The 12007-nt window shown below is 36.5% G+C and overlaps 1 protein-coding gene across 1 annotated transcript in view; it reads right to left on the reverse strand.

Annotated features, from left to right (window-relative positions):
- Positions 1 to 619: 619 nt before the first annotated feature.
- TAF2 (TAF2 RNA polymerase II, TATA box binding protein (TBP)-associated factor, 150kDa) overlaps positions 620 to 12007 on the reverse strand; it is a 63610-nt gene continuing 52222 nt past the window's right edge. The window contains exons 25-26 of the mRNA XM_009573342.1: positions 11611 to 11716; positions 620 to 1444 (exon numbers count right to left, since the gene is read on the reverse strand). Coding sequence (XP_009571637.1) covers positions 1179 to 1444; positions 11611 to 11716 — 372 coding nt within the window. The 3' untranslated portion in view covers positions 620 to 1178. The remainder of the gene's footprint in view (positions 1445 to 11610; positions 11717 to 12007) is intronic.

Raw genomic sequence — 12007 nt, forward strand, 5'->3', positions numbered from 1 at the left:
AGAAGTCAACCAGTGCATGGAAATAAAACCCCTGCCTCTACATACAAATAAAGAAAATACATAAAAAGTGGCAGAGATGATTTATCTCTATTATCAAAACTTCTAAAAACTTAAGTTTTTAAATAAAACATTTGCTGGGTGTAAATAATACACTGCATAAAACACAGCTAAAGAAATTTAAATGTATCCATCATTTAAAGTCCCAGACCTAGCTTAATCCACTAATGTATTTCTCCTGTAGATTCATGAGCTGATCCTATAGAATGCTTCCAAAAAAACCACACTTCAGCAGGTGGAAATAGATATTTTTCAATTTTTAAGCTTTTCAAAAATATTTTTTAATTTTAGCAAAGCCATCTTTCAAAAGCATATTCCAATGCCAAGCTTGAAGAAAAAATTCTGCCTCTGTCAAAATAATTTGCAAACTTTATTGGATTTTTAAAAGCCTGATTACAGGACAAAACATGCATTAAGCATTTTGCTAAAATTCCAAAAACATAATTGCAGAATGTCATTATATTTGAAGGGTCATGTCCATAATAAATACCTGCAGCTTAAAAGCAGCTTGGAATTTTTTAAGAGTTTTAGTACCTGAAAAAGGCAAATGTTCTATACACCGTTCTTAAAATTCTGACATTACATTGCAATGGTTAAAGCAAGAAACAGCTCAACTGAAGACAACAGAAAATCCCTGTCTTCTCAGGAGGTCTACACTTGGTTATACAATACTACTCTGGAAACAGCACTTCACCAAAGGTCTGGCAATTGGCTTCTGCTTAAAACATACTCTGCCTCATAACATTCTTCAAAGGATTAAAACGTAATTGATTCTGGCAGTACACATGGTCAGCATGATGTGCAGGGGGTTGCCAGTGGATGTGGGGCCCTTACATAAAGGGCTGTTTTCTTTGTTTAAAATGGAAAAAAGAGTGGGAGGTGTGGAGAACAGTGAAATACAAAATGACTCAGAATCTTAAAACATATTTTTTAAATCAGATTATTTCAACAACCACATATGCAAATAGAGGCTTCAAACGAGGACGGTGGCAGAGCTTCTGAATTGCTAAGGCAATTCACATATTCTTATTTCCATAAAAAAAGATAGAAGCTATAGTTATATACATCCTTCTAAGTATTCAGAGAATATTGCAAGTTGAACTCCAGAGAAGCCATCGATATCAGTCTGAAAGTGACGGGGAACGGATTGATCGTGCACTGGCTGGACTGTTAGAGAAAGCAAAGGGATCCTTTTCCTTTTCTTTACTATCATGTTTATGTTTATGCTTATGTTTATGCTTGTGTTTCTTCTTCTTTTTCTTGTGCTCATGGTGGTGATGGTGATGGTGATCACTATGTTTTGAGGAGTTTGATTCTTTACTAAACACAGACAGTGGAGCTGCCGAGACAGGGTGCATATTCATCTCTCCCGAGGATTGTTCTTTACCTAAAAAAATTGATATAGTGGGATTAATAAATGTTTGACTTGCATTGTTTTCAAACATAAGAAATTCTGAAATATTAGATCAAACCTACAGTATCATTTAAACATGCAAACTCAGAATCTGTTACTATACTTGCACCATTAGCTTATTGATTTTTTCAGAAAAGGCTCTGAACATGCCATTAATGCTCCCGTACTACTGACAATTTTTACAGAGGAACTCCTTCCTCCCTCAAAAGTATAAATGTATCCCAGACAATTAGGAATTGTAAAAAGCTAAGAAACTGCAGGTTATACTAGCTTCCAGAAATTCATTTTTACACAGAGTAGGAAGGCCACTATACCATGCATAATGAAAATATAACTGCTTACGAAAACTATGATAAAAAGTGTAGGACTGGCATACATTAAAGCGCTGTTTTGGGATGTGAACTCCTTTTAGTCAGGAGCTAAAGCTCCCTGCAAGAACATACAAACTTTCTGATACTGAACAGAAGAATTAAATTGCTTTTTCTAAAAATTGCATCTTACAGCCAATTTAGCCTATTTGAAAGATTACACAAAGTTTTGTTCTTAAACAAAAAGCAAATTCCAGTAAAGACAATGATACCATCTTTGTTAGTATATATTTCACAAATACACTAGAACTACTTATATATTGAGTAAGCCTGGTATCTGAATCTGAGGAGAGAAAATCTGATCCATGACCTCTCCATTCCTGAACCACTTTCTCATTCTCTCTTTGGCTCATTTAATATTTCATTATTTCACACAAACTGCTTCAATAGTAGGGAGTAACATTGTTAATGAGGGGAAGCACTTGGAAGGTAGGAGAGCTCGAATTCCTTTAGGCAGAAACTGAATCCAATCACTCACATTGCAAGGACGTGCTTTAACTACTAGACGAATGTAGAAAAGCACCATCAGATTTTTGAAAGCAACTACACTGTTAAGTTTTACTTAAAATGGATTTTCTTCAGAGCTGCTTTAAATGTTGGGTTTTTTCCCCCTCCAGTTCTTGGTGAAAATACCCCTGTTAAATAACTAGGAATTATGTTACATACTTTGCAGTTATCTTTTTCTGTATATTTGAAAATGGATTTTTTTTTCCAGTACATCTTTTTGTTTGGTTCGTTGGTTTTGTATCTTTAAAGGCAAGAATGATTTATGGTAACGATTCCTGGAAGTCTGAAGAGCCAGCCCCCTTTAGTATGACAAACAAGCATTGAGAAAGATTTCCATGCAATCTTTCTAGCCTTATCCAAAAGATGAAGAACTGATTCAATCAAGCACATATATAGGAAAGTTTCTAGACAGTACAGCTGTTCTGGTTTTTGTTTGTTTGTTTTTAAATATAGCTGGAAAAAACCAAAATCTACATCTGTAAGCAGTGTTTGTAAGTCAGAATAGAAATACAAAACATTTTTACAGTGAGGATAATCAATGACTTACTACGGGACATGGTGGAATCTCTATTGCTTAAAGTCTTAAACAGCAAAAGTGATGTCTTTCTAGAAATATATTTGGGCTCGACCGCAAGATGTGAATATGGTGCAATATAAAATTCTGCTAATGTTACAAAGGAGGCTAGAATAGAGTACAATAGTTTCCTAAAGACTTAAAATCTCTAATATGCAAGTATTTTTAAAAGTTTAATTTTTATTTCATCAGAACTATGCAGTAGTAAGCTCATGTTATCAATTTATTCTTAGAACTCACAATGACTTCACTTTTTTAACGTATATTATGGCAGATAGAAGATATGCACACAAATTCAAACTTCCACCTGCTGACTTCAATGCACAGTTACTACAACTTTTTTACGTTGTTACCTGGAGCAGTTCTCGACAATGCAGACAGCATACAAGTATACTGCATTTGATGCAAAAAGATACAACATTGCTTCACAATTTAACAATTTCTAATTATATTTCTCTTACCTGTACCTAAACCTATCTCCGTAACCTGAGCTCATACCTCTAAAGCATACAGCTTTTAAACAAGTAAGAAAATTTTACTTAGTAGCTGCAAGCATGCAAAACCAGCCATGAAACAGAAGAGAGAATGGCGGAAAAAGGAGCATATCTGATTCACGCCATTAGAAAAGGAATGGTTGGAGGCTGTAACTCAGAAAACCAAAGTACACAGTATTTGACACCATTAAAATGGGCTACAGTAGTTAAAGGTGAACTGTTGCAGTGACACAAACACAGCTTCTAGTAACACAGAAATAAAGGTCGTGGCAAAAAGCCTGAAGAATACCGATCAGTGTTTGTCCATAAAAGACGTACAAAAGATTATCCAAGGTATGGAACACATTCTCACATGTTGTCAAGCTATCGGCACATGATGCATTAAAATATACAAGGGAAACTAAAGTCAACTTAAAAAAAAAAGAAAACAAAAAACCCACACACATGACACAAACCCTTAAAACTTCACAGCCCCATTAGTTCCAAATTGTGAAGTTATTTTTAGACGGAGACTGAACCTGTAAGTCTAGACACTGCATTTGTAACAACCTCAAACCAAGGCTAAGCCTCTGAGCTTTAAAAATTTAACCCAGTATAGCTGGTATAAAGTCATGGGCTTAAGTCTGCAGGGATGATGTAGCAGTAGTGCCAGTGAAGACCAAGGATGCAATCAAACAGACACTCTTGACTCTGTTGCACTACTTGCCACTTGTGCAAATTTCCTGCCATTTACTGAACTACCAGCTCTGCTAAGGCAACAGTCTGCATTATCACTTCTTTACTTATTTCAGGTAGGTTATTAAAAAAATCTATTATTTAGAGCAGTTAAACACCATTGACTAGAGCAAGTTAGGGAGCAAATACAACAGTAGCTTAAGTCAACAGGACTGAAGAGGTGGTGATGAGCACCTGGAAACTGAAAAAGGCAGGAAGACCTTCAGGAAGGGGAGAAATGGAATCCAACTGCAACTCAATGGCTACTGATGCTTAAGGACACAGCCAACATTGGTAATATGACACAAATGTCCATAAAAAAATGAAAGAATGTAATTAAAAAAATCTACTTCTACTGAGCCAGTACAAAGAGTACACATACACTTTCTTCACAGAGGTCAATGACAGCTATAATCTTGTTGGTTTTTTAAATGCAAAAATAACTACTCAGAAAATTTCCTCCTACTGTTAAAGAGTGCTTTGAAATCAGGAATCAACTGCATTGATCCTGGACGATAGCTCAGAAAGGATGTACGCAGATGACTGAACTCAGTTGTCTGTAAAATGGACAAAAGCTCTATAAAAAATTTTACAGATTTGTACTTGCAAAATTCACCATTAAACTTGCAGAACACTTTTTCTTCATTTTAATTTCTTTTAAAATAATATCTACTTAAAGCCCATGCCAGGAATCTGTCAAACTAGGGAAGCAAGGCTAAATAGGAATTGCTTTACAGGGCTTTAATATCATCCTCATATCAACAGGGGTAGCAGGACTGCTGCAAGGAGGCACAGAGCACTCCCTCTTCCTGGAGGGAACCCACTTCCTCCTGGCAGAGGGAGCAGGACTGGAACCCGGGTTTCTCAATTCACAGAAACACAGTAAGTGGAGGGTGAGCCCAGGAGCTCGCTTCTGAAGTGGTTAGTAGCATTCCTTGGAAGAAAATGCACATACATGTGTCTATCCACTTGGACCTCCTTCTGTTTGGGATGTGGAGATTCCAATGTAATTGTTGGCTTTGCGGTGTTCCAGCTAGCTGGGTAGGTGTTTAAAATTAGACAAGATTACTATCCCATGGGAGAAAGATTGGAAACTGTGTGCACATCTTGTCGCAGGAACTGATACAAATGCTGTAGATACTGTGAGAGAGAATAAAATATGAAAACCAGATCCCATAGTTTAGTTTTAGAATGAAAGGGGTTTAGATCTTGATAAGCTTTAAAGTAACATTTTCTGTCATAATAAAAATCGCTGTCAGATAATTGTAATATCCTGATCATCAATTATCTAGGGTAAGTTTTTTTCTTTTTAAGAATCATTGGTGCATGAACATTGAACAATGTTGTTGGGTACAGTGTTTTACCTATCCTCCTCTTATTTTGTTGTTGAACCTTTACAATTTGAGAACATGTAACTTTAACATGCCAACAAGCTTTCATAAGATCTATATGGTCTCTCCTGTATTTCTGATTTTGTGTGAAGAGGGTGGGACACCACAGACTTACAGTCTCTGTTTCTTTGCGTGTACAATCTCTTTAAAACAGCTGGCTTATGTAGGACTTTTCCAAATTGACACTTGTTAAAAATGATCCCATTTGCACCCTGATTTATTCAAACGTCAGAGAGGGAGAAACCAACTTCACAAACCTCAGCAAAGAGTAAGGCCCAAGGGTCCAGTGTTTCAGCTGAGGACAGGCTGGTGCTCCAGAACCTGACACCGACCACCTCTGGGAAGAACGGGACATCAACACAAGCACACGAGCACTTAATATGTCTCTCCCAGAACCCAAAGAGAGCTTGCTAATGAGAAAAATAATGCACCCTCTTCGCCTAGCAGTTGAACTGCAGCTCTGGCTAGCATTTTCTCTAAAGAGAGAACACTAAAAAAGCTGAAAAGATCTTGAAAACTGTTTTGACAATTACCCTGTTTTTCCTTATTTCTACTTTTCTTTTTTAGTATTACCCTGGAAACATCCAAGACACACTATCTTTTAATTTAATGCTGTGTTTACGCATCTGTTGAACCATCAACAAAGCACATACAGAAAGTTACCACGCATAAGTAATTCCAAGCTTCCAGAATGCAAGTGTGTTTTGTCATTTGTCTTAAGAAGCAGGATTTTCCAATTATATATCTCTGGAAAAAAGTTATCAATTTTCTGTCTAGTAGAGTATTCTTTTAAGGACCATACGACAAAATTTAAAGTTTGAGAGTGAGAAGTAAAGGTCTAGTAAAAAAAAAAAAAAACCACCAACAAAAACCAACCAACCCAAAAGTTTTCTGAGGATCTGCTAAATAAATCAGTTAATTTGGCTCCAACATAAAAATTTTAACTAGTTCCAATTTACAGATTCATTTGATTTCATATTTTTAGGGGGATTTATATCCAGATAGATCATTCCTTATACCTATACCAAAGGATAGCCTCTGCTGAAATATTGCATAGACAAGCTGGTGATTTAACTAAAATATACTTTTAACTGGTAACCATTTTATTAGTTTCCTCATTTGACTTTCATTTAACAACTATATTGCTTTGTCCTTACACTAAAGTAATAGCTTAACTGTGATGTTATTTTTACTACATTTACTTCAATATTCTAGAAAACTCTAGAGTATTCCCTACTTTAGAGAAAAATAATTTAAATTAGTAAGTCAATTCAAAATACTTTGTGCCTCTAAGCTTCAGGTAGTTCACTTGAAAATTTAGTTGCTAGCCTTATCCATCTTTTAGGTTTGAGAGTGATCAGATGTTTTCTCAGAGACAGTCATAGCTACAATATTATGTTGTTTTTATTAAATCATGTAGTTGACACACTGCAGCCACACACTGATGCAATTCTCATTTATGTTGTCACTTTATCTGCAGGGCTTATGTTTCTATTAAAGCTGCTTTCATGCACTTTAGGATAAAGCACTTGAAAACACCCTTCCTTGTGAAGTGTACAATTAACCACATACTATTTCAGTGAGGCAAAATTATCTACAGAACCTCAAAGCCTATGAGCTACCAGTTTGGAAACAGTTATATTTTAGGTCATAAAGTCAACATGTGTGTAACAGATACTATCAAACAGATACCATATTAATATTATATGTTATTCAAGGGTAGTCTAACAGAAGAGTTGTAACAGCTTTTCCCTCCTTAAAAAGTAAAGCAAAAATCCATCATTGTCAGTAGCGTCCTCCTATCCAAGAAGCGTTCATTTCTGTATTTGTCTCTGTGCTGATGTTTCGGTAACCTTTTTGGGGAGGGAGCCACTAACTAATGGCTGAACTTTGAGGTACTGGTGCTCTTATAGCTAACTCGGGTAACTCCGCTAGGCTGCAGAGGCCTGGGCTTTTTATACGGTTCAGACTGAATTCCTATTAACTCCTGTATCCACACTTGAAATGTGGTGATTTGCACCACAAGCTCAAATCTACTTCGTAAATGTACAATATACAAAATAATGACTATAGGAGTTTCCCTCTACATTTTACTGCAGTATGTGCTGTATCTAGCCTCAAATCGTTCCAGAAACAATTCAATCCAGCTAAATCATTATTTCATGAAACTGCAGACAGTAACTGTGATAAACAAGACCACAACCCAATCAACATGTATGACTGTGGCCTAGACCTTCAAAGTTTCATGTACATCTGCATGGTAAACAGTGTGACCTACAAGGTCAGCAGTAGAAATTTCCAGTTTGATTATCCTGGAAAACAGCAAAAGGATTAATAGAATGGCCAAAGGATTTTTCTGATCTGAGTTCGAATGCTCAGTATATGTCCTCAAAGCCCACTGCTCCTGAATGTGATCAGAAAAAGGACTGCCAGTGCACAAAGAGAACATCACTGTATTTACCTTTTTTTCCTTTGTAGAAATAAAAAAGAAACCTGGATACTGCTTTGTATCAACTATCAAACTATCAAAAATAGTTGGGAAAATTCTAATTAAATGTTTATCAATGATGACCTGTTGAGCCATAACAACATGTAACTTCACTGGCAGATCACGCAGGCTACAGCCAGGCATTTATTTTGGAAACAGAGAAGAACAGGCCAATCAATAACCACTGACACATACAGCAGAACTTTTTCAAGGTTAATTTTGAAGTATTATACTTTCAGGTGAGTGAAATATTAAAGTAAATAACGAAGCGTATCTTAATCTGATTTCACTGAAGTCAACAATGCATGACAAGTCACCTTACAGTCTGAAATGAGAGTTTAAATCTGCTGCTTACACAAAATCTGATCTTGAAATTCTTTTGATCTTAAGATAAGAGTAGGGAGTGTTACTACTATTCTTGATGACTTAGCAGCAAATAAAAATCTGTTCTCGCATTAGAAACGTGACCTTGCACAGCTTTAGAGGCTCAAAGGAGGCTACCATGTTTCTATCCCTTAGGGCAGATGAATAATCAACACAACAATATTCTTCAGACAGTTCACAACTGATGTTTTGTTTGTTTTAATAACTTCTTGAAAAATGCTCAGAATCCCTTATAACTACCAGAGTCCACAGTTCTATTATCGTAGACAGGATGCTTTAGTAGGATTTAAAACATTTTCTATATGAACAACTACAAATGGTGCTGTAATTATAGTACTGAAACCTGTAATCCTGCAAGACTGCTTTTATTGCCCTTGCAGTGTGTCTGAACCCTAACCTTTCACATCCATGAGCAGAAGCATACAGAAATAAAAGCTTTTAAAGGAAAATAATATTTTCCTGGCTTTATGGGGGTTACATCAACTTGAACAAACCCAAATTATCATTTGGGGTGGTGTGGGGAGTGTAAAAAAAAAAAAGAATACACAGATATGGCAGGATTTAGACCCAGCATGAACTTCCTCCTGGCAGCTGCTGTTTGCAGGCTGTGTTTGGTTGATGACCTAACACTTCATGTGACATGTGGGGACATAACCCACAGCTGTGAGAGGAAAACTGAGTATGGACTAAGAGCTCGCTGCCTTCCAAGTAAGAGTCACAGAACTGAGGCAGATACAAGATCTTACAGATTTACTAACAAGGTACTGAGACCATTTCAGAACCTGTTGTCAATCTATTTCACAATAACCACTCACTGAAGTGCACCCATCCTCCATCATTGCTGCAAAAACTCAAAGGCCCTCAGGAAACATTATCTGCAATTCCTTTGTAAAACAGAACACTCCTATGTGTGAACAATTTTATTTACATATGCTTTTATTTTTCCCCATCTGTTTAGCATTTCTTCTCAGAAGTATGCCATTTCCTAAAGATTGAACTGTCTTTATTTACTCAGTCTGAAATTCATACATCTCTGCTTCTAAGAAAAATGCTATGAATAAGAAACAGGTGAAATTTTAGAAGCAAAGAATATCTGAAGTGGAACTGTTTCTAACTGCACAAACCAAAGAAAATGAAATTAATCTGAAGTGTTTCAAAATAACGCTTTTCAAAGGCTTATTATTTAAAATGAATTCTGTGGCAAAAAAATAGCATTTGTCTCATTTATTACCTAGGAAAGAAAATGTACTCTAGTGTGCTGAATGCCTAAACGGCAGAGGTGAGAAGGTCATTCAGCACACAAGAGAAACTTGAAGTAGCTTTTGTCTGCTGTAGGTCTACAAAAGCAGCAGTCAACTAGCCATTATTCCATTCCTGATCAGACCCTACCCTTTCTGAACTCTAGTGCAAACTTAATATGCAACAGTCCTGGAGCACAGAGCTGGCGTACAAAGGGTCCCGTAAGTCCTATTTGTGAAGTATTTGGCAGAGTTTTGTTTATGACTTTATATTCCGTAGAGTGTGTAAATCCAGTAAACAAAATTGGTTGCAAAATATCACGTAAGAGTTATAAATATTAATCCTCAGCGGATCAGCTTTGCACTCGCGTGCCCTGGATGTGTCATTCTTTGCTATAACAGAAAATGTGATGGTTGACCATAACACTGAGGACAAAATTCAAAGCAGCTCTGAGAGGCTTAAAGTAAAGGTTGTGCGGAATTAGGCTCCTAAGTTCATGAGAGCAACTTATATGCAGCCTTCCCCTTTACTCTCCTGAAATGCCTACGATTTAGGCAAAAACTTGTGAGGTTTGCTACTCTACGTATCTAACAGCAAATCCGTCCTGATGGAGCTGGCTGTACAGGCCCATGTCATTAACCAAAGGCCATCTGGAATCCAGAAACTAGACCTCCCTGTGTTTTATATCCCCATATGAACTTAATTTGTCAGCTGAGCAATGACAACAGTTACCTTTTATAAAAAAAAACCAAAAAACTCCTTAGTGGCTAGAGCATCTGCCAAGGAAGTAAAAACGTAAGTCCTAGGCCCTAAGGGAGTATGAGCCTACAGCTTCCACACCCCCAGCCAGCACCAAGGCACCGGCCTCAGCAGGAGATCAGGCCACCAGCCCTTCTCTTAAAACGTGGCTGCTAAATTGCCAGGTCACAGGGAAAGCAGATGAGGTCGCCTGTCAGCGTAGCTCAGGACCTAGGGCACTCAAGACAGAACCAACATTCCAAATCCTGCTGCTAGGGTCTACTTGTGTTTTACATTAGGCAACCACTGGATAAAAAAGAAAAACAAGCAAGAGGGTAATTACTCTGAATCCTACTTCTAAGGCCAAATACTTCACTTTTACACATTGCACTACTGCAACCTTAAAACCTTGTTTTGGATGCGTACCGAAGATCTCTCAAAATGCTTGTAACATAGTCACACTACCTCAGCTTAGCTCCACTAGCACATTCTGGAACCAAACTTAAGAAAGAAATGTGGTTAAAATATTTTGAGAAAATGAGACTAACCACTGAATTTCTTTGCTACGGACAGATAAGCAAAGAAGGCGGAAGTTTGTCAATGAAGTTCAGCCTCCTTTAAGGTTTTTAAGAAATGCTATTCTTTGAGAAGTAATTTTGCCAAATATTTCATGAAAAAGATACTAAGAGAAGTAGTAAAAGAAAAGAAGTGCTTGAAATGAAACCATTTTACTCATAGATGCAATCTTTTCAACTTTGAAAAGCCCTTCTAAGCATCTTTGAGGCTTGCATGTTTTTTAACTACTGATGTCAGGTTATAAATCATTAAGATAAGAGATTTTTTTTTTACCTGAATAGTCTTGCTATTTTTTTTAAAGTTAATCTTCAAAATTATTATTTTTTAAATGACAACTATGGCAAAGTAAGTTTTACCTAACGCCTATGGGGTTCTATTTCAGCTTTATGTTATTTTATTAATTCCTTAGCTTTTCACTTTTACAAGCATGATACATACTTGCCTTACTTAGATATGTATGAAAACACACATGTACAGAGTTACCTATAAATATACTGGAAGCTAAAGAAATGTTCTAATGCAGCCTTCACATACTTCTTCGAATTCATTTAACATTTAACACTTACCAGCACTGTATGTATGGGAATAATCAGTAGCAAAAAAATACCCACAACTCAAATAGTTGGAAAATTCATACTATCATTTTGCCAATAAATTTACTCATACCTGGTGTGGATGGTCTCTCCAACATATTCAAATGATGGTAAATAAAGGCTTGACTGTCATGAACTGTGTCCATATCAATTTCCTCCTCTTCTTGAGAGTTTGAGAACTAAGATACCAGGAAAAAAATAAGCAGATGCTAATAATTCATAGCAATATCACTAAATAGAACTTAAATATTTTATTTTTGAGGTAAACTGAGGGTGAGAGGGAAAGGAAGTGATATCTACCACTGCAAAGGAATAAAAATTCAGTAAAATTAAAAAGGGTCAGTGTCTTTTCTTCTTTCTAATTTACTGTGAAACTGCATGAACAAAAGCATTAACTGTCAACTTTAGTTCTTGCCAGCCAATAAAGAATCTGATGGGAATTTTTTTGCCAAAGTAAGTGTAACAACTAC

This window comes from Fulmarus glacialis, unplaced genomic scaffold, assembly GCF_000690835.1.
Source record: "Fulmarus glacialis isolate BGI_N327 unplaced genomic scaffold, ASM69083v1 scaffold5922, whole genome shotgun sequence".
Classification (NCBI taxonomy): Eukaryota; Metazoa; Chordata; class Aves; order Procellariiformes; family Procellariidae; genus Fulmarus; species Fulmarus glacialis.